Source organism: Phalaenopsis equestris, unplaced genomic scaffold, assembly GCF_001263595.1.
Source record: "Phalaenopsis equestris unplaced genomic scaffold, ASM126359v1 Scaffold000002, whole genome shotgun sequence".
Taxonomy (NCBI): Eukaryota; Viridiplantae; Streptophyta; class Magnoliopsida; order Asparagales; family Orchidaceae; genus Phalaenopsis; species Phalaenopsis equestris.
Window position 1 is genome coordinate 60,772,027 of NW_018164444.1, and position 23,466 is coordinate 60,795,492.

The 23,466-nt window shown below is 32.8% G+C and overlaps 2 protein-coding genes and 1 non-coding gene across 3 annotated transcripts; all 3 read right to left on the minus strand.

The window, feature by feature from the left end:
• On the minus strand, positions 1 to 10,596 carry LOC110018079. The gene is made up of 8 exons (XM_020715304.1): positions 10,331 to 10,596; positions 10,149 to 10,238; positions 9,544 to 9,603; positions 7,700 to 7,739; positions 7,513 to 7,606; positions 1,541 to 1,600; positions 1,357 to 1,448; positions 1 to 169 (listed from the first exon to the last, which is right to left on the minus strand). The coding sequence occupies exons 1-8, from the start codon at positions 10,441 to 10,443 to the stop codon at positions 98 to 100; spliced, it is 621 nt and encodes a 206-aa protein (XP_020570963.1). The 5' UTR covers positions 10,444 to 10,596; the 3' UTR covers positions 1 to 97.
• Positions 10,597 to 16,832: 6,236 nt separating this feature from the next.
• Positions 16,833 to 16,904, minus strand: TRNAQ-UUG. Its single transcript has one exon. It is a non-coding gene; the product is annotated as a tRNA-Gln (tRNA).
• A 3,686-nt stretch (positions 16,905 to 20,590) lies between these two features.
• Positions 20,591 to 22,817, minus strand: LOC110028411 (photosystem II 22 kDa protein, chloroplastic). Its single transcript, XM_020730247.1, has 4 exons — positions 22,447 to 22,817; positions 22,273 to 22,386; positions 21,941 to 22,184; positions 20,591 to 21,062 (listed from the first exon to the last, which is right to left on the minus strand). The coding sequence occupies exons 1-4, from the start codon at positions 22,657 to 22,659 to the stop codon at positions 20,818 to 20,820; spliced, it is 816 nt and encodes a 271-aa protein (XP_020585906.1). The 5' UTR covers positions 22,660 to 22,817; the 3' UTR covers positions 20,591 to 20,817.
• Between the last annotated feature and the right edge of the window lie 649 nt (positions 22,818 to 23,466).

Consider the following 23,466-nt stretch of genomic DNA (forward strand, 5'->3'; position numbering starts at 1 on the left):
AAGATAGACTCATATGCTTTGCCTGGTATAGAGAAGTTTTTGGTTTTCTAAACTTATGAAGAATAAAAAAAAAATTATCTGAGAAACAATTAGATGCTTAATCATCATCTGAAGCAACCTCCAGAAAAGAACCAAGCGACTTTCGCAAGAAGCTGAAGGATTTGTCATCCTGTAAATCATAAGGGTGGAAGATTAGTTCAGAGCAATCTGGTCTAGAAATAAAATAAAATAAAATAAAAGTTGGGAACAAATTCCAGAAAAAAAAAAGATCTAGATTTCATTCTATTACGATAAATGAATTAGCTTCAAATGTATAAACTATTCTAATTGAAACAAATGTTAACACTATCGCAAAAGACAAATTGCCTATTTTAAAAAATGATAAAAACACTATCTCATAGCATGAATTTAGGGATTCTGTCTCGCACTGAAAGATGTTCAGCTGACTAATATGTTCTGTTTGGTTTTCACAGATTCATATTAATTTTTTTGGTTCTGATGATCTTAGTTAATTGGTTTTACTTATGAAATATGGACAAGTGTTTTTCACATGGACAAAACGTTTCTCAATCCCGAGTAAATATATGATGAAAAATTTATCAAATTACAATTCAATTTATCTTTCGACTACAAAAAAAGACAAAATATTTAATCAGATTCTCCTCAATTAAAAAACAAAACAACAGTAATCTTTTATCCCACTAAGTGGGGTCAGGTTACATGAATTTTTTTTCTCCATTGTATCATATTGAGTGTCATATTTTCATTTAATTTTAGCATATTAAGATCTTTTTTATACAATATGCCCAAGTATTTTAGGTCTATCTCTGCCTTTCTTGACATAACATAAGTTGAATCTATGGTTTTAAAATTAACGTTTTAAACATGATGCTGGTTTTGGGCACCTTGTATGATTTTTTCTGTTTCAATATTTTCGCCAGTTAGGGCTTCAATTTCAATATGATTTCAGTCACTCTTTTATTAAAGTTAGTTATAAAAAGAAAGATTTAAAGTATGAGAACATTGGAATTATTTAATTAGAATTAAATTATGAAATACATAACCATAATTTTAACGAGCACTTGTGAATTTATGTGAAGTTTCAACAGAAACATTTGAGGTGAAACTTGTGAGTTTCACCCGAAATTATGCAGAAGCTTAACCAAGACTCAAAATGCTATCAAATCTGAAAATATAAACAAAATTTGGATCAGTTTCAATGAAACTCAATTAAATCTTCCAAATCAAAATCACTATAAAAATCAATTTCAACGCCATTGGTTTAACATTTCAATTTCCATTTCCTCTCTTTTATTTCCATCAAACAAAACAAAGCCAAAAGAAGAAGAAAATCACCTGCTTCTTTCTTTTCAGAGCCTCTTCCGCACTCGCTATCTTGGTAGTGAAGGCCCTCTCAAGTTCAGCCAGCGCAGCCTTCTCTTTCTTTCCTAAATAAGTAAAAAATAACGCCAAAGCCAAGGATTTAGACTAGTGGCATTTTAATAGTTCAACTCAGGGAAGAAAACTTCGTACAACGTACTCATCTGCTCATAGCGTGACAACAACTTCTCCTTATCCAGTTCATATTTTGAAAATATATCTGCTAAAGCACATAAAAAGTAACAATCCACTACTAGTTGTTAATATCACTGTACGAAATAGAGATTGTAATCGAAACAATTTTTTGGAAAAAAAACTCCGTGTTTTCTGTCAGAAAAGGTAGTTGATATGAGAAGAATAGAACAGAAAGAGGAAGAAAAGGTTGATAGAAAGCAGCACGAATAACGCATAAGTGAAGTTTTATTTAATCATTCATCTCAAATTACATAAGAATAATATGCGGTTTATTTAAGTAAGCTGTTGCATTCTTGTAAATAACCCAGGGGTAGAAAGACATAATATACTGTGTATATAACTAATATAAAGCCTATTCTACTTAGCCAAAACCCTTGGAGACGAATCAGGATAGCGAGAAGAGGCGGAAGAGATCTGCAAAGCATCCAAAACTTCAGATCATTGCTGAACTTGGAAGGAATCAGGTAAGTAGCCTTTTGTCCCCCTTCAAATTGATGATCTGAGGTTCGGATCGTCAGATTCCGAGTAAGGTCTTGATGTCATTTGATAGGAAGCGGCTTTGCAATGATATCCGCAATTTGATCTTCGGTGAGAACATGGTTTAGTTGAATCTTCTGGAGTTTTATGTGATCTCTTATAAAATGGTAGTCCATTTCGATATGCTTTGTTCTGGCGTGAAATACGGGATTATGTTCAAGGGCAACAGCAAAGAGACTATCACTGTAGATAGTGGTTGTAGGAATTTGTTGATCCGTTAATTCTTATAAAAGTGTGTGAAGCCATATAATTTCTATGGTGATAGTGGCTAAAGCTCCGTATTCTGCCTCAGGCGATGAACGGGCTACAGTGGGTTGTATTTTTTCGCAAAACAGGAAATGAGGGTTGATCCGAGGCAAGCACAGAACACTGAAGTAAACTTGCGATCTTTTTAGTCACTAGCTCAGTTGGCATCAACATATGCAATTAGTGAAAAAACAAAGGGATTAATAGGTAATCCATAGTTGATCGTGCTTTTTAAATATCGTAGTAGCCTTTTTAATTGCTGGAAATGTAAACCAGTGTGGATATGCATATACTGGCTTAAGTAGTTCACCGTGAAGGTGATATCGGGCTAAGTTACAATCAAATATTGGAGTGATCCAATAATTTGTCTGAACTCTAGTGATTCATTAATTGGAGAGGTTGTGTCAATGTTTATGATAAGTATTTGGAAAGAGAAGTAAGAACTCGTCTGACATTATGCATGTTTGTTTTATCTAGAAGATCCACTAAATATGAAGTTTGGTTGAGAAAATAATCTGTTTTAGTATGTTGGGTATTTAATCCTACAAATTGAGAAATAGCCCTCAGTTGTTTTAAGTTGAATTGTCTGCTCAGGTTATGAATTACAGTACTTATAACGATTGAGGAATTTCCAGTGATTAAAATATCATCAACGTATACTAACAGGAACATTCTTATGTCATTGCATTTATAAATGAGTAAAGAATGATCTGATTTATTTGGTGTGAACTTTTGATTATAGAGTAAATTGCAAAAAGTGGAATACTAAAAACAGTATCCTCCAGTTTGTTGTGAAGAAAAACATTAGAGATGTTCAATTGCTGAATTTTGTACTTATTTGTAAGGGCAAGGGCAAAAATCATTCTAGTAGTTGGAAATTTAGCAACTGGACTAAATGTTTCATAGTAGTCAATACCTTTTTTTTTTTAGAGAATCTCTGACCTACCAGTCGTGCTTTATATCGTGCTATGAAACCATCAAAATGATACTTTGTTTTGAACGTCCATTTGCTTCCTAATAATTGTTGATGTGAAATTACTAGTAAAAGATCCTAGGTTCCTTGTTGTTGTAAAGCAAGGAAATCTTCGGACATGGCTTGCCGCTAGCGAGCATGTTTTATGGCTTTGTTGTAACTGATAGGATCATCAGAAGAAGAAAGGTGGTGTTGTAAATCAAATATTTTTTTTATTTTTTTAGTTGTCGATTTGACTCTTGGTAACCATGGGATGGGGTTTTGAAACAATTGGTGAACGAGCAGAGAGTTGAGGTTGTGAGGATTGTTCAGAGTCGGGGAGAGATGAGAGAGAGGTTGCATGGGGTGAATTAGAAGGGGGAATAGTATTTGGGGAGTTACTGATGTGTTGGGTAGAGTTTGAGCAGGGAGCATTAGCTTGTGGTGTAGGGATGATGACAGAAGTAGTAGAGGCGGGAGTAAGGGAAGTAACAGTAGAAGTGGGAAGTAAAAATGAGTATGGTTGTGAGGGAGGTGTTGTGGAACTAGTAGAGGGCTGTAAAGTGGATTGGATTTTATAAGAAAAAATGTTTTCAATGAAATGTACATGCCTTGATATGATAATTTTTTTAGCCTGCATATCAAAGCAACCATAACCTTTGTGTTGAGGGCTATAGCTTCTTTGGGAGAGAATTTGTTTTGCATGGTATGATGTTGCGGCGAAAAACATAAGCAACCAAAGGTTCATAGATGTTGATATTCACAAAGTTTGTGATAAAGTATTTAACAAGGGGATTTGTTAAATATATTACTGAAAGGTAGTCGATTTATGAGATAAGTGGCAGTGTGAAGTGCATCCATCCAAAAATAGATGGGTAAGTGAGTTGTGTTTAAAAAAGTGCGAGTTGTCTCTTTCGGCAATGCCTTTTTGCTTGGGGGTGTAAGGACAACTTAGTTGACGAGTAATGCCATATTGAAGAAGATATGTGTTTAGTTCGTTGGACACATACTCTCCTCCTACATCAGTTTAAATATGTTTTTGTTTTGTTGAAATGATTTTTTATCATACTGTGAAAAACAATGAAATGAGATGTGATTTCAGATTTATATTTTAATCGTATACACCAGCAATAACGAGAAAATGAGTCAATAAAAGTCACATAATAGTGATAGCCTTCAAAAGAGGGGGAGGAAAACGGTCCCCAAGTGTCGGAATGTATCATATCAAAAAGCTTAGAAGTAGTATTGTGATGTGGATGGCCAAATCGCTGATGTCAAATATTAGACATTTGATAGTATGAAGTGCAGTTATGAGATACAATCCTTAATCAGCAGCTCCAGTTGAAACAGTTTTTATGGTTCTCAGGTCCTGGATTTTGAACCCACTAATATTGAAAATAACTTGACAATTATTGTCCTTATTGAGTTGGTGAACTGAAATGAGATTATGTGACAATTGAGGAGCATGAAAAAGAGGGGAAAGAAGTAACTTGCTGTTGTATGGAGTGAGAAGAATAACCTTACCAATATGCTTGATATTTGTATTCTGACTATTTCCAACAGTAACTTGATCGGTCACTTGATAGGGAGCTTGTTGTTGAAGGTTAGTAATGTGGAGCGTGAACTGGGTTGTAGCTCCGGAGTCCAGTACCCAATCTTGTGATTGTAATTGTGTGTTGAGTGTTGTGGTGGAATCAGTGGGAGGAGATTTGTACTGTAAAGTAGTCCTGTGCTAGCATTGAATGGTAGAGTGATATTTTTTTGAACAAATTTGACATATGACGACAGATTTTAATTTTTGTTGGCTGTTGTTGTTAGTAATCTTTATGTTGGTGAAGTTCTTGGTTGAACTTCTTGAAGGTTGAGGCCCCCCAGTTTCTGTAAGTCGGCAAAGTTGTGTGTTGAGTGTTGTTGATTGATTCATTGGCAATATTACACTCTTCACTGTGAAGGAGAGCATGAAAATTTTCCAACTTGATTGGGTTGAGAGATGTGCGAATTGCGGTCTTGAAACCTTGGTACCTGGGACGCAACCCATTAAGGGTGTATAGATGATATATTCTGTGTCCACCGTTGAGCCCAGCGCAGCTATGTCATCCACTAGGTTTTTGATCACCGTAAGATATTGCGTCATATAGTTCCCATCGTAACAGTGTGGAGTTCATTCTTCAATTGAATGGCTTTGGATCGATCTGTGGACTGAAATTATTTGGTTATTCCCAATTTCAGCAGTGGTGTTGAGATGAAGCAAGTAGGGAGGAATAGAAGGGGAGATGGTAAAAAGAATGACTGCAGGAAGATTTTTGCCTATGATATGCCAGAGGAGGTAGGCTGGGTTTTCTTGTTGAGTGCTGCTTTCAGTGAGTAAGAATCTTGATGGGATTGGGTGTTGCTATCAAGAAAAGATTCATATCCATTTGCGGTGAGAAGTTTAACGATTTGCTCCTTCCATACAAAGTAATTAACCTCTGTGAGGGAAGCAGTAACCACATTCTTGACATGGCTCATCAAGAACTTTAGAGAACTTGGAATATTGACCTCCTTGATTTGATTGAAGGAGGCATTGCTCTGTTGTTGATCTTGCGTGGCTATAGACACAGGTGAATCCACCTTGTGAAAGGTAGCAGGCTCTAATGCCATATGAGAAGAAGAGCAGAACAGAAGAGGAAGGAGTTGATAGAAAGAAGCACGAAGAACAGATAAGTGTAGCTTTATTTAATCATTCATCAAATTTCATAAAAATAACCTAGGCTTTTATAAGTAAGCTGTGACATATTTGTAAATAACTCAGGGATAGAAAGGACATAATACAATGTGTATATAATTAATATAAAGCCTATTCTACCCAACCGAAACTCTTGGAGACGAATCGCGACAGCGAGAAGAAGCGGAAGAGATATGCAGAGCATCGAGCTTCAGATCTTTGCTGAACTTGGAAGGAATCAGCAAGTAGCCTTTTAGTTGAAACGGATTAGTCTGGAGAAAATAAACGCCCAGACTCGAAGGATCGGATTATAAATTAGGTTGATTACTTCTACGAAGTTTCAAGCGACTGAAAAGCTATTCAAATAAAAAAATTTTGAATTCAGTTTATCAGCTATGCCTAGGTCTTCGTAGCTAGCAATACGTGATAATGTGAAGATTCACGATAGGTTTTACAGGTATGGAAGATTGTAGTATGGTGTAGTTGTTAAGGGACCATCGAGATCGTACTATCTTTTTATATTTTAATTTACACATTATAAGTTTGTTTAATTTTATTTAATATTGCATAAGTTGATTTATGAAGCAAGGCAGCAAGGCGGCAAACCTGTGTTGATGGTGGCCACTGACAATCGCAATAAGTTGTAGTGTCATTAATGGCAGAGGCCAATAAAGCGGAAGTGCTAAGGTGGTTGTCACATCAAAAAAGGAAAAAAAAGAAAAAAAAGGAAACAGACTTGAAGAATATTTTCAGTGTTTCCCAATCTAAGTAAATTTGTTTTCAAAAATTAAAAAACAATTAAGAAAATCAAATATATATTTGAAAAAAAATATTTAAAAATTAAAAAATTAATTCCAAACAACTACAGGCATTTTTGGTTCGGTTTTTTTGTCTTAGGTTTTTTATTTTCCAAATATAACTGCATATGTTAGAAAATACGTTTAATTCACTGCATCAATTTTTTGATTTCAAAAGCAAATGAACGTCTCAAGAAATTCTAAAAACACCATAGTAAGTGTTTTGATTGTTTCCAAAACTATTATGAAAAGAAAAGACAAATACACATTCAACTTGTTCTTCATTTACGCGGACAACCTAAAAAAAAGGTAAAAGAAAAAAACATAACCTTATCTGCCCTAGATACCTGGCCAATGTGCACAAAATTCTGAGGTTACTGATTAATTGAGCAGCTAATTTTATTACACGTTTAAGACATATGATGCTTTTTTAAACACTTGTAAAATGGTTCAATTACAAGGAAGAAGTTCAGAGAATTTTTCGTGAACAAAGTATTCACAAAATAAAAACAAGTATTCCCTTATATATCTCGGCACAAGGACATAATTGGCATCATTATGATCAGTTAACAAGTTATAAAGCTAAGCAAACCGTTCTGTTATCAGTGTGCTCCTATTAAACTCAGTTTTTAAAACTAAGCTAAGACAAAACCATGCAAGCAGAAACAATTTTATAGAACGAGAAGAGGATTGGCAACTTCCTTTGAATATCTGTAGATGGCCCGCTTTCTCGTTCGAGAACTTTTGGTATGCTGCCTGAAAGTTGTTGTATTCGCTCTTCAAAGAGCTCTCATACTGAAACTCAAGAATGTAAATATCTAAATCTGCTAAATTTGTCAAGTAATATTGTGCGATCTGATCAATAATTTGAAGCATCAAAATGAATACCTCTTTAGAACACTTGGAAAGAGCCTTAAGAAAAACTTGCCTGATCATGCAAGGCAGTGTTAGCTTTAATACTAAAAAGTATGGAATTTAATTAAGTGAGAAAGGTAAATTGTTTTAACTGAAAGGTAAATTGTTTTAACTGGATGTGCACCTCCTCCATGGCTTTCCAACCAAAAGCAACATGTGTAAAGCAACATATCTAACACAGTGCCATCTTAATACCAAAGAGCACGAGATCACCATATGAAGCCTGCTTACCAAAGGCAGGATGGACGGAACCAAAACTTACCAAAGCAATGATTACTATCATGGAGTCATTCTCACATGATCTGCTTTTCATTGAAAATATTGGATTGAGATTATATATGGTTAAATACTTAGTTATGACATTTTTTTTTAAACTTTAAGAGATTTTATTAAATTTTGTCATATTTTGTAATTAATTAGATAATTTTGAATCAAGTTTTATTACCACTATAAAAAGAACCTTCGAATGACAGGTTTGAGATCCCCCAACAAGAAGCATTGCAAAACAGGATAAGAAAATTGAGAAATGATAGACAAGCTATCGTCCGGGAAAAAAAGGAAAAATATCTTCAATTTCTCAAGAGGAATGGACGTTGCTTATTTTTTGTTTCTGGTAAAATGAAAAAAACTTGGACATGTAAGGAAAAATGTCTTCCTTAGACTACTACAATATAGAGGGGAAAACAGTAGCTACAACATCTTGTCAATGGTCAACCCTTATCTTGATGCTGGCCTCAACAATAATTTCGCTTCAATTGAGAACAAATGTGAGAAAATGAACGGCAATAGTTGAAGCAACATGTAAATTGAGGTCAATTAATATGCCTTGATTATACCCAAAGTCATCAGAAACATCATCCGTTTGTTGAATGGACTATGCGAATATGTCAAAATTGCTAAATATAGATCGCTCGTCGAACACTGAATAAAAGACGTAACGGCGATAATGAATCATAATATATATAAAGTAATCATAACAACAATATTAGTTCTATCATAATTATTATGCATATATTTATAAAGTGAATATGAAAACAAACTATCTTGAATTAAAAATAAATAGTCATGAAATGGTAAAGTTGCTTTATGGAAAACATCCAAGTACAAAACTGAAAATTTCTCTCTCGGTGTTTTGTGAATTTTACCCATCTTATTGGTTGAAATAGGAAAAAATAACAACATGAATGTTGTAGAGAACTTTGTTATCTTTTCACAGAATATACAAACATAAATTTTGAATAATAAATAAGAAAGTTTGATCAATTTACTAAAGAGTAATCATCTTATTAAAAATTGTCACGATAATGCATTTTACTCTCATTTTTTTTAAGTTTTCATTATTGTATAGATAAAATTTGAGAAGTTGTCAACATAAAAGCTATGGGTAATTTTGTTAGCTTTTCAGAACATATAAGCACATAGATTTTAGATAACTGACAAAAAATTTATGATCAAAATAGCGAAGGCTGATCAACCTAAGAAAATTGTAAGCTTGGTTTAATTGTTATGCATGATTATGTAAGATTAATATAATTAAAAATGGATAGAAAAAAATATTGATATTCTACACCCAAACAATGGTTTGCACAAATTTCGAGACAATCAAACGGTCCAGATAAAAATAAAGATGAGAAAAATGTGCCAAAAATTGGTTATAAATATAAAAAGCACCATAAAGACCTCTAATTTTCCTATTAAAGCAAGGATAATAAAAAAACCGAACCAACTTATTGTTTGCATAAACTAATAACTTGGCCTTTTCTGCTCCATAATGCTGAGTAAAAAGGATTTAATGAAATATAAGTAGTTGTCATTACCTTTCTTTTTCAAACTTTGACTTTGTATCATCTATCATAGACTTGATCTCCGATGCCACACTATCAAAATAAATTAGCCTAAATCATAACCAGCAACACGATATTTCATATCTATAAGACAAAAAAGGGACATCTCCCACTAGGCTACTCACAATACGTTTATTTGTCATAAAAATAATCATTTTTGAATTAAATGGAATATATGCTCGATATGCAAGTATACATTCCATCCAACTAAAAAAATGTTGTTCTTTCTAATTTAAAGCACTTTAAAAAAAGACTGAAAAGGAAATTTTAGTTTATCATGAATTGTTTATTTACTAGATCAAATAAACTACTCAATCCTACTACAAAACAAGAAACACGTTCCCAGCCTCGATGAAAAAAAAAATCTTCATACAATTAAAACATCAATAAAATCCGGTGCACAAGTGTACTATCTCAATTCCCAAAGGCACGTTTCGATAAGATTTCCTGGAAGAAATCCTACAAAGTATACTTGATCAGTCCTCCCCCCAATCCCAGTATTCCAACACCGCAAAGTTTAAACAGAGCGATATCCCAAAAATCAAATAAAAGAGTTCAAAATACAAGGAAAAATGGACCTCATGATCGTCTCTTCATTCTTCTTCTGTCCATCTTTTTGCGCTTTGTCCTTTATCTGTTGTAACGCCGAGATGATTCCCTTGATGTCACTGCAAATGCCCGAATCCATTGATGTTTCAAGCATAAATAACCTGATCAAATCGAGACCTAACCACAAAGTTACAAAACTTGTTTACCCAACCTGGAGAGATCTAGATCATCATCGAAGTCATCTTCACCACGCCTCTTCCTCTCCGATCTGAGAGATCCACCATCCTTTCCTCTCCGCTTGGCGCTTCCATCAATCGCCGACATCGAAGGTTCAGAACCTTTTCTGGAGTTGAACCACTAGCTTATGAGAGGTCGAATGTTGAGCCAAAAGAACCTTCTCACCGGGTGAATCGCAGATTTGAAACCCTACAGACAAACCCAGTAGAAAGAATGGACTGAGAACAGAACGAGAGAAGCTTCAGGTCTTTCGGTTTAAAGCGTGAAATTGGCATCCTCCTTTTATACCTCTCAGCGAACGCTTTAAAAATTGCACCAATGCCCTTAGAGTATTTCCCGCCCTCCCCATAGTTCAAAGTTTAAGCTCTGTAGTTGAAGGATAAATTTAATAAATTAATAAATATTCTTAATAAAATGTCGCACGTGTGGTGTCAATCATATACACTTCTCAATGGTCTTGATGTCCTTATAGGACGTCGGCACAACTCAAACATGTCTAGACACGTATCTATTGCATGTCTGATATGACGAGACATTATAAGAACTTAAAGTACATAATAGAATATGAATGAATGTTTTTTCGATAATTTTTTTCTTTATTATTAGTCGTGTTTGGTTCTTTTTATCTTTAAAAGTTTCTTTTATGATATAATATTTCATCAAGTGATCTTTCAGTAGAGAATAATAGAAAATAATATATTTCATATTAATAATTTATTAAATATATAACACTTTTATGACTTGTAGTGTTCTACTTTTTATAATTATGACTTATCGTTGTATTTTTGTAAAGTCATGTGTATGTCCTCATGCTCATGTTCATGGTTCATAGCACACAAATTGGTGGCATGTTAGTTATTGGAGAAAATTAGTGTTGAAGATCAAGAGAATTTTCCAAGTTTTAAAAGACTTGAAACTATTGTTGAGTTTTGATTAGATTCAATAATTAACTTTTTAATTTTATTAAAATTTTTAAATTCTTTATACTTCTAAACTTCATGTAACATTATATTGTCACACACTTTGATAATGCAGAACATAATATAATGAATTGAACATGTTTTGTATTCTTAAAGATAGATTTCATGCAAATAAATAAGAAAATATACATTTTGTTTATGATGAATATTCCACTGATATAACTGAAGGAAATCAGAAAACTGACCGAATCAAAACTAAAAAGACTAAGGAACGAGTTCCTAGACCCTAAATGGAAAACATAATAGCTAAAGCAAATACTTAAGAAAAAACCAATAATAGAAAATCTAAAAGTGTCAATCTTGCTTTGATGGAGATGATCTTGTTGGTGTCTGAATAGAACCTGTTATGCAAAATATCAAGAAGTGGGTTCGAAAAACAAACTCAGTAAATTACAGTTATTTATTAAAGCATTAACAAGGGAAAGTAGACATATAGTATGCATTACAAATAGAGACAACTATTATGTGAATATATAACATCTTAGACAACAACAATATTGTGAATATAAAATAGACTACTTATCATAAGAAAACATGAAATCATTCTGAATCAAGTTTTTACCATTTAGTTTTCATTTATATTTATATAGTCACTTTTAATAAACAACTTGAAATCAGGAAGGTCAATTGAAAACCAAAGAAACCCGGTGATTTATTGTTGAGTTATCACTCTGTAAGCTTGTCGACTCGATTAGCCAATATCTCAAAGAATTTCACCGATCTACAAATCATTACACACAAGCATAATAAACTTTCCACAGGTATAATTTGTAAGAAATATATTATTTCATGCAGACTTGTGATATGACATATATAAATTCATACAAGTGCAGAAAAAGAAAGTATCATAATATTAAGATTAATTTAATTATGTAGGAAATTTTACAACAATAAATTAAGATGACTACTTCATTATAAGCAATAAATAAAACATATAAAAAATATAAAGTAGCAAGGGTATGATAGACAAACATATGAAACATCTATGAATCTACTATAAACAACAAGGATTAATGCCTCTAACTAGAAAGGGTACATTGAAATTTAGTTTTTTGGGTTGGGGCATTACAAGATAATAAACAAACAAGATAATATTCTCATATCATTTTAAATGTCATAATATATCATTTCTTCCCATTCATCTCACACACATTTTCTCCTTTGAATTTTATTGATTTTGAAATTATTAACAATCATTTTATAATAAATAATATATATTATATTTGTTCGAAACATGCAAATAGACAATCATTTATATACAATTCTCTCATATGATAACATAAATAACTATTTGTATCTTCATCGCAAGGAATGCTCGGTTAATTATTATTATAGTGTAAGATCAAACCAATATTTACAATTCATTATATATGGAAAATATCAGTCTTCTTGGTGCATTTTATTATTTTTTTAAAACTTTAAAAGAAGCATCATCAATATTAACTAATACAATATATTTGAGAATTTTGAAAGAATGAATTTCACCAAACATATCATTCTTTATTTATCAACAATTAAAAATGAATCACATGGACTCATTGATTCCACGTGTCAAAAAAAGCTAGTATATAACACACTGAATATTTAATTAACCTTCTAAGATTATAAGCTTGGTCAAAGCAACTACATTCCCCATGGAAGTTTGTTTAAGTCGTTTAGATTTAGTTTAATGATATGTGTAAAATATGATGTAGTATTATAGTATATTTAATACATGTTTTTTTCTTAAATTTTTATATTTTATGTGGATATATATTGTGTATTTGTGCAGTATACTGGAACAAATGTAGCACTTAGAAGAAATGAAGCTAAGTAGAGAAGGCTAGCGCCTAGGCTTTCTATGTCTGAAATATAAAGAGTAGGACCTTGTAGTGCCAGGCTTCAAGTATCCTAGTGTTAGGGACTAGTGCCAAAGTGCCCACAATGTAGTGTTGTCACACGAGAAGACTTAAAATGATGAATAATATTAACGAAATGCAACTCTAAACCTAGAGGCGTCGCGCCCATTGTCATTGCCCCAGAGACACCTTGCTAGCATCCCGATGCTACCCACTAACTTAAGATGGCTTTTTTGATTTGGTGATGATTCATCCGATGAAAATGCTTACAAAATATGAATTGACACATGGGGCTTGAACTCTCTAGAAACAAAAGTAAAGAATTTTGATGAGGAGAGACATTGGAGGAACATAAGAGAAGGCTTGGAGATCATGTTGTATGTCTGAATGTGAATGTTATTTTGTGTTCATATATTTGAGAGAAGGTTAAGAAGAACAGTGCATCATAAAAGGGATAATAATCTTAGAACAAAATGATATTCAAACTAGGTTTGATCTCTTCTTTATCTATGTAAACTTTGACTTTTCTTTCAATAAAATCTATTATGTTTTCAAAACATATCTTTATAAACTAGTTTTCCTACTTCTTTGAATTAGTAATGTCAAAATCTAGTTCATTTCATGAAAATTTCTTAGAGCAAATTATGACATGTTGATGTGTTAATCTTAAAAACTTAATTTACTTTCTAGTTGTAAACTTGAAATGTTAAAATCAATTATGATCTAGGACTATTGATCGTAGACTTGAAGACAAATATGTTAACAAATAAATTCTTGGTGGAATAGAAATAATGTCATTGGAAGATTATAATCATATGAGGAAATGTGAACCAAGGTTAAGGGGATTTAAATATAATATAAGACTATAATGTTTTTTATGACTAGGAATAGAATAAGGAGTAGTAAATTTCGAAGAATTTGGTGAATGAACTAAGAATTTTTATTACCCACTTAAAAGACGGGTCACTACTTTGTCTTAGGTGGCATAAAAGAATGTGTTGTAATTTGATTTTAGAAAAATTCAAAAAAAACAAAATTTTTGTAGCTTACTTTCTGTAAATTGTATTATCTTGTGCTATACATTATGTTAAATTTTGTTAATTGTTAATTTACGGTCACTACTTTGTCTTAGGTTGCATGCATATGATTGTATCCGTTGAATTAGTCACGTTTGACCCTAAAACTGAGAAAATTACCAAAAACTTTAGACAATTCTCAAAACTCAAAAATATTATAAGAAAAAAAGGCAAACTCTTAAAAAGAAAACATTTATCTTAGACCCTTAGAAATTTTCTCAACCCTATAATAAATGAAACTCACCAGAATATTAATAATACTACTATTCAAGCTAATGGCTTTCTTTGTTGATGAATATACTTATTTTCTGGCCACATATCAAGATTTTTATGCGGTTTAATGGAATCTTAAGTAGCCTGATTCAGGAACACATTGGAACAAGCACAATTGGAATCTCCTCAACTTCCCCATTAATGTATTGACTTGTGAGTCTAAGGCGTCGCACCTCTTTATATCAACCAGGCTCTTACCAAGTTCACGCATGGGTGAGATCACCTAGGATTCTGTTACATTAAAGTATATGATTGTTCTCAGTATGGTCATTTTGAGCTCCATACATTACATGGCTTGGAGTAGGGGTGCAAGTGATTCAAGCCGACTCGAGTTTGGCTCGATAACTAGTTCGTGAACTGAGCTCGATGAGCTAGCAAGCCAAGCTCAACCCTACCCCGACTCGACTCGTTAGATAATTTATAGAGTTACCTTTCGATTTATAGAGTATGAAGTATTACACATTAATGAAGGCTTCTAACCCACAATATGAGAAGATTTCACATGGAATGACATAACAAGAGTGCATTAGCAGCTATGAGATCGAGAAGAAAATGTTACAAGGGCTGTTAACTTAAGTTAAAAGGTTAAGCATAACAACAATCTTATGGAAGTTAGGACAAATAATTCAATATATGTTTATCTCTAGATATTTTACTGACGAATAATGGAAGTTATGAAAGATGGTCTTAAATTTGGTTGATGTTAATCCATTGCTTAGAGCTCATGACAATTATTATTCTATTTATAACAATGTGAAAGAGTGACGAATTGAAAGCAAAGTCTTTTGTTTGATTGTAGAAAATGCTTCATAAAATGACGAAGTAACGAGTCTTTAAAAAGATAGCATTAGCTTTCAGAAAAAGCTTCTTTTCAATGATTTTTCTTTTTAATGTGTGCACACATATTAAATCTTATAATTCACGATTAACTCTCTATGATAAGCAATATTATCCATAATGAGAAAGAAAATATAAAATTAATTTCAACTCCGAGTGCAAGATTAAATATTTAATGATATTTCCAAGCAACTTCAACTTCCAAACATGACGTTAATACTTCCTTATTTTACTAGATGAAATGTAACATCTATTATACTTTCATGTGCGTTGAAGTTTAGAAGTGTTTCCTCACAATCAATACAGATATCCATCCACATTCTATTTAGCAAAAAAAGATTGGAATGCAGAAGATGTTTGCTCTTTTTTCGGGTTTATTTGATACAATTATTAATATCAATTCAAATGACATAAATCTTTTATTTCATTTTTATGTCTTCTTATTTATTTAATTTTTGTTGTTATATGTATGATAACTTTATTTTAGGATTTGAGTTCAAATTTATTTCTTTATGACCCTTTGGAAAATCAAAGATGTGTTTCATGAAAGTTCTACTAATGTGATTGACTATATGTGGTTAATGGCCATGAACATGAAAATCAAGTTTGACAAATGATGAATATAACCTTCTAATTTTTATTTTTGTTGTATTTGATTCCAAAAATAAAATGAAGTTGATTAAATTTGCCTTGTCTAATATTTATCTTCTTATTGCATGTTACAATTACTCATAAGTTACTACATGAGTTGTATGATGACTATGTAAATGCCAATGCATCAAATGTTATAGCTAATCAAATGCAAATTCTTCTTCAATTCATTCTTATTTTTTTCATTTTAATAAATTAAATTATTAGAACCTAAATATGTTTTTTTATTGCAAAAAAATTAGTTATAATATAAATATTTTTATTTAATTTGTATAAAATGATTAGATTTGTAATGTTATTTTTGAAAATTTTATATAAAGACCTAAATAAATACTTGTTTAGTTGATATAAGCAAATCAAATACAAATCAAATTTAAGTATTAAAAGATATTAAACAAGTCAATCCTGAACATACTTGTAAAAGCTTTACACAAGCTCAAGTAAAACATGAACAATTTATAATATTACCTAGTCAAGTCCAATCTAACATATACTCGACTTGTTGAGGATCAATTATAGCCATAACAAGTGAAATGAGCCGAGTAGAGTTTTTGGGTTCACCTTCAAGCTTCATTTATTTGCATTCTAATCATTTGAGCTTGATTTATATGATGATAATCGAATCATTATTGAGTAAATTAACAAATAATATTATGGATTTCTAACCAAACCAGATCTATCAAACAAATTAAAATAAAAGTTATTGAACTATTATTTCCTAAAATAAGTATATAAACATGAAAAATAACTAAATAGCTAAATGTACAATCATAATTTTCGAAAATTAAAAAGCCATTGGACTTATAATTATAGCAATAAAAAGGTCCCACCGGGATTCGAACCCAGGTCGCCAGATTCAAAGTCTGGAGTGCTAACCACTACACCATGGAACCGTTACTTTTCAATTATGCAAATAAATATAAATTAGATTAATATATTTTAATAGTTTGAGTTTTGTAAATACATTTTCAATAAAGACTAAAATTACAATAAAATTAATTCATTTTTATTTTCGCGAAACCACTATCAATTTTGCTTGGTGTTGGCCTTATTCATTAAAAATCAAATTGAAATTTTAGATAAGAGAATATAATTGTGTTGCATAATTTTTTTCGAAAGATAAGCTGTGAATTTATGGAATTCGAACCCAGGTCGCTATAGTTGGTGAGCTTATCTACAATTAGGGTGGCAAACGAGTAGAGTTGAGCTGAGCACTACATTATGGAGTTCGAAGTGTTCAAGATTTAAAATCTTAAACTTGAATCAACTTTAATAAATTATATGTTTGATGCTAATAATTTAAACATATATCTTAGTTGCTGGACAAATATTATTTTTGATGCGTGCTAGAAAATTCACGGTGGTAGAGTAACAGACTATTATCTTAGCGTTGTACAAAAGTCAGCACACACGCAGATAAAAGGGAAACAAGCGGTGAAGACTCCAGAAGTTTTTACGTGCAAAACCCGTAAGGGAAAAACCACGGGTCTGGCCCAATTGCGGAAATCCATTAATGATCGATGATTAAAGAAATCATTTGTCCCACAGACGGAAAAAGGTAATTATATTTTTTAGGTTACAACGTAGACTGACGGCGTCTGGTTAGTGATGATTGATGACGGTTGACAGTGGTTGACGACGGTTGGAGGTGGTCGACGACGGTCGGTGGTGGTCGTTGGATGTCTGTGGTGGCTTTTTGCGGTCGACGGTGGTCGACGACGGAGGTTGATGGTGGTTGACAATGATCGGCGGTGATGCTGAGCTGCAGCTTCTCCTCAATGTCTCGGGCTCTCTCTAGACTTCAGCTTTCTCTCATGAGAGAGATAGATTTTTATTTATAGTGTTTTGGGTGCAATTAATGTAGAAATATGAATCATTTTGATCGGACGATCCAGAGAGCTTCCTTTGATCATATGTCATTTAATGGACATTTGAGTGCCTTAATGATGTCAAAATTAAGTGATCTTGGGCTCGTTGGATTCCTCTTATCGAGCCGCTTGATTCGAGTATAAACTTATCATATTCGACAACTGTTTGACCTTACAAATGTGTCTGGAAATCACCTAAGTGTTGTTCAATGACTTGATTTGAGCTTGATTTGACTCGGATTGGGCTAGTTTTCATATTATTAGGTCTGTCTCATCAAGTCGGTCAGTTTGACTATAAGCTTGTTGAAATTGGAGTTCTGAAAGACTTTTTATCAAGATTTAAATGTTTCCTTCTTAAAATATCGTCTTGAGATTCATGTCGGATGATGAAAATTTGTTGGTGGCGTATCAATTTTATAGATTAAAAAATTTGGCATTATTTATTTTTCATCATACATATATATCTACTAACATATATAATAAAAAATTGATATCATAACACATGATAAGTCATCAAATGAGTATTTAGACGCCATTATCTTAGCCAAATACTTGCTAAAAAAACAAGCATGTTCATGAATAGAGTGAACAAGCAAACAATTTTTAAACTTATTCTATTATATGACAATCTTTTTTATATTAATAAACAAATATAAACAAGCATTATATGAATGAGTATCAATTTGTTCATGGAGTGCATATATTCCCTTACATCCCGATACTGATTGTAAGAGTTGGGTCTTCATTGACCACATACTCTACACATATTGTGTTACGTATGATTGTGAATATTTTTTAGCTTACAATAAGGTATTGTAAAGATTTTTATTGTATCTTTATGTATTATACTATGATACTTATTTGGCTATCTTCGTGCACGCTAGCATGGAAATTCATACATACTATTCTTTGTGAGTGCTATGAAAGCAATTCTCTTCTAAGGCATTGCAATGTTATTAGCATAAAGTAATGCTAATTAAATGAATTTAGAGGAAAATTGTGTGTAGTTTATGGATGCCCTCTTTGTGCTTTTATTTTATTCTTGTGCTTTCAACTTAGAAAATCTATACATATTTTTGTGGTACAAGCATGCATGATTTTATAAATACCATTCTTAAAACATGAATCAAATGAGAAAATGACCAAGGGCAACATGATTGAAGCATATAAATATTTGATTCTAACACCTTTAGAGTTGTAATAAGTAAAAATATGAAGTTCAACAAAAAAAAAGAGCATGTGATTGATAAAACAAGAGTAAAATAATTCAATATGAAAATCAAGTACCCTTAGAGTTATAAAATCTTACACCACCTCTAGTTCTAACCTCTTTACTATAGTCTTTGAATGAAAATCAAAAGCAATGGAAGATAATATGAATGAGTAAGCTATTTAGTGACCAGTAAACTCTACTTATTTTCTTGCTAGGCAAAAATTCATTGATGCCAAATGGATATACAAACTAATGAAAAATGCAAAAGAAAAAGTTGAAAGGTTCAAAGAACTAATGGTGGTAAACTTAATATAAGTACAAGGGATGCATCGACTATAATGAGATGATCTTATACATATAGGTAAGAATCCATTTATGTTCAGAAAGTTCAAGCAAACAATAGTGCAAGAATTCATGATTGCACACATTGGAAATCTGTCTATTGATATTTTAATTGAAGCAAAAGGAGGATGCTTTCATCGTTCAAGAATCTTACCAAAAAGAGATTTTAAATTCAGGATGGAGCGAAAATTATAAAATAAAAATATCAAAGAATAAAGAAGAAGACAATGGATTGACCCAACTTCAAAAGTTTAATTGAAATTTAAGATATGTAACAAGTATAAGGCCACATATTTTGTATATGAAAGTTGATCAAGACACTTGAAGTTAAGAGGAACTTTTGTCGCATCAAAAGTATACCAACTCGTGTATTAGTATACACCCATTCTAATAAATATCAGCACGTTGTTTTCTCGAATGGTGATTGTGTTGGATATCACAAGGATAGAAAAAAAACATGTGATTTTGCATTTTAAGTTGGTTGCATCTCCTTCACTTGGTGTTCAAAGATCACAAATTGTTATCCTCTAGCTGTGAAGCTGAATAGATTACAGTATCTTCATGCATGTGCTGTGTAATATGGCTAAGCAAGCTATTTAAAAGGTTTGAATGTTCTTAAAGTGACTCCACATGAAATTTTATGGAGACAATAGACCAGCATTGACATTAACAAGGAAGCCTATGCATCATCAAAGAAGGAAATTTTTTTATGTTTATTTTCATTGCATTGGATACTAAATCATGGAAAAGAAAATTCAAATATATTATTTGAAGATCAAAGATTAAGTTGATGCCTTTACTAAGCCAGTCACTATAGAATAATTCATAAAATTGAAGATAAATCTATGAAAGATCAATGGAATATTTAAAGATAGTTGTAAAATAAACTAAAATTAATGTCATTAGCTTGGGACAAATGCTTATAAAACCATTATAGAAATTAGAGGAAGTTCAATTAATGCTTGATGGTAGAAGGTTACTATAAGTTGTATTAAATTGAATCTAAATTCTCCATGAACTAGTATACAAGCCAAGCTTGATGATAGACATTAGGTTTCACCATTTTATAAAAAATAAGCTTAAGAGCAAAAATTCAATCATGCAAAGCTTTCATCATTTCATTCTAAACATCATTATTCTCTTAAGAAACAGATAGTAATTAAAAAAGAAGAAAACACAAAACATTTGCTCCATAATTCTATTATCTGAATAACACTTCCATCTAGATAATACTGCAACTCAGAGATAATACTGAATTGCTAAGAACATAGAACTTAGAAATCCTACTCTATCTCTCAAGGACATCTCTTAACTGCAGAAAATAAACCTTCATTTTTCCAGCAAAGTAAGGATATACACCCAATCATAACAGGTCTCAGCCTCTCACTCCACATCCTCATCAGTGACAAACTTACCACTCCCAGGATTCAGTGCAGCGAAAAAGAAGAAAACGACATTGAAGAGCACAAGTGGCTCGAGCTCATTGAGGGGCACTCCTGTCTCAATGTTCAACTGGGCAAGAGCTCCCTTTCCTGTGATTATCTCGCCAATTAGAGAGAAGACTATCCCCAGCTGCGCCAATCTCCCAACAAAGAGTTCATTCGCCTTTGTGAATCCAAAGAGGGGGCCTTCAAAAGGATAAGATAAGTTAAAATTGCAGCTCCAAATGTTTTTCCAAAAACTTGAACACTTTCATAAACGGAAATTTACAAATTCTCATGCATTTACGTATCTCACACCTATACCTTCATATTTAAAGGGAAAACACATTCCCAATGTATAAAAATGTGGATTTTAATGTGGAGAAGTGAAATTAGTGCTGTTTTTGATGTGATTGCAAAAAATTGGGTGCTTGGCCTGTTAAAATGAAGGTTTAGATGCGAAATACAAAAATGCATCAGAATTGGGTTCTACGTATGTAAATTGCCCTTATATAAATTGTTATGACTAAGACTTTTAGTCATAGAAACAATAGTCACATATCTTCAAGCATAAGTAAAATATAATAAATATGTCTGGAGATTCTATTATTTCGTGATTCCAAGTGATGTATGGCTAAAAATTATAATTAGAAGTAGTGTAGAAAAGAAGGGGAAGTCATGGCTTTAGATAGCATATACCAAATTTTGCATAGAATGTAAGACAGTACTTAGCAAATTGAAAGACAATTTTTTCTGTCTTCACATACTACTCATGCATCGTATATTACAACTATATAAAATTCTACTGGTTTATTTTTTTTTGAAATTTGCGTACATACCAAACAATTCCTCTGTATTTACATATCTAACACCTAAAGTTTGATATATACAATTATAACACCGGTGTCATGAACCTACGCTTGAAAAGTTGTATTTCACTTAAAAACTAAATAAAAGTAGTTCCTTTTTTTGTTTTTGGTGTGATACGAAAGATTTGAGTGGTATGCACGTAAATATGGAAGTTTTGATATGTAAATACAAAACGATTGTGTGGTCAGTATCTAAATGCCCCTTTTGTCTAGTACCTCCTTCCTTGAGTCCAAGAGCAGAACGAAAGCCCTTTCCTGGAGCAATGACAGCTTTGTCAAGCCCGGTGGGAGGATCATCAACGAAACTTCCACGGTCGCCAAGAGCTCCTATTGCTCCAAGGAGTGTGAAGAGAATGAAGAAAAGTAGGAGTGGCTCAGCCTCATAAATTGGTATTCCTGTCTCTAAGTTTAGCTGCGCCAGTATTCCCTTCCCAGTGATTCCTTCTCCTATAAGAGATGCCTTCAAAGAAATGAATGCATCAGAACCAGAGCTTATTTGCCAAAAAAGAAAAACCTCATTAAAGCTAAGCAAAAAAGAATCAACTTACTGCAAAACCAAGCATGGCAACTCGGCCAACAAATAGCTCATTTGCCTTGGTAAAACCAATACCACCTGATGTTCCAAAGATGCCATCTTCCACCTTCGGCCTATCCTTCTCTACCTGTCAAGAACAACCCTTAACATTTCTGATACAGTATCAAATTCAATACTCTAATCTTACCTTCCTAGAAGGAGCCTTAGTTTTGGACTTGAAGACGGCAAGAGGAGGAGCATAGGAAGAAGGTGAAGTGGATTGCGAGGGAGAAGGCCGAGAAAGGAAGAGATGAGAGAGAGGTGAAGGGCGAAGTCGGCGGATTTGAGTTCTAAGCAATGGGTCTCTGTTGCAGTCCACAAGGTGGCCGCCGAAGCTAGACATTAGCATGGACTGCGCCATAACTTCCTATACTGCGTTCTTCTGCGCAGAAAAATTGGAGCCACTTGTGATTTTCAGCTTTCGGAGTTGGCTCTGTCGGGGTTAATGATGGGGGAGAGGATAGATGGATAGGGTGCGAGAGCTTTGGTGGGCAGTGGAGAGACCACGTTTTGTTGGATTGAGCGGTCGGATGACAAAAGGTGTCCTTTTGAAGTATGTGGTTTTGGGGAGGACGAGATCAAAGGCATAGGGTTTCATGACTCCTAAAAAGTGGGAGCTTGAGCCCATATCCAACAATTGGGAGTTGATTAAATGATATAATTGGGCTAATTTTAGGTAAAAGGCTTATCGCTGCCACCATTTTCAAAGTTATCTTATTGGTTAAGTCATGCATGATTGTTCGTTACATAGGCTCTTCAGATGGAAAAAGTATTATGTGCAAATAAAAAATAGATGTAAATTTGGTGGTATTGTTGTGGTATTGTGGGTATAGTGAAGGTATTTACCACAATATCACCATAATACCATCAAATACCACCAATTCGCATGTGTGAACTTCACACGTAATATTCATCACAATACCACCAAATACTTTAAGATGACCCCATTAGCCTAAGAGCAAGCTTGACTTTCCCCTCTCCTAGTTATGCCATGCAGAGTTGATTGCAATAGCATTATACTAATGATAGCATTGATCAAGCCTACTTTAATGAGAAAATAGTCAAAATGGTTTTTTGACAATGTGAAAGGGCCAATTTAGTCTCAGATTTTTAAAAAGGTCAAATTAGTGCCAAACTTTTTAGTAGGGACTGAATTAAAGATCTAGGA

Bases quoted from the DNA above. Each gene is read 5' to 3' on its own strand.
- LOC110018079 (XM_020715304.1), bottom strand. From the start codon at position 10,443: ATGTCGGCGATTGATGGAAGCGCCAAGCGGAGAGGAAAGGATGGTGGA. The intron at 9,604-10,148 runs GTCCATTTTTCC...TTATTTTGATAG, and splicing joins AATGAAGAGACGATCATGAG to TGTGGCATCGGAGATCAAGT. The intron at 170-1,356 runs GTGATTTTCTTC...TATGATTTACAG, and splicing joins CTCTGAAAAGAAAGAAGCAG to GATGACAAATCCTTCAGCTT.
- LOC110028411 (XM_020730247.1), bottom strand. From the start codon at position 22,659: ATGGCGCAGTCCATGCTAATGTCTAGCTTCGGCGGCCACCTTGTGGAC. The intron at 22,185-22,272 runs GTAAGTTGATTC...ATTTCTTTGAAG, and splicing joins TTGCCATGCTTGGTTTTGCA to GCATCTCTTATAGGAGAAGG. The intron at 21,063-21,940 runs GTACTAGACAAA...ATCCTTTTGAAG, and splicing joins TCTTGGACTCAAGGAAGGAG to GCCCCCTCTTTGGATTCACA.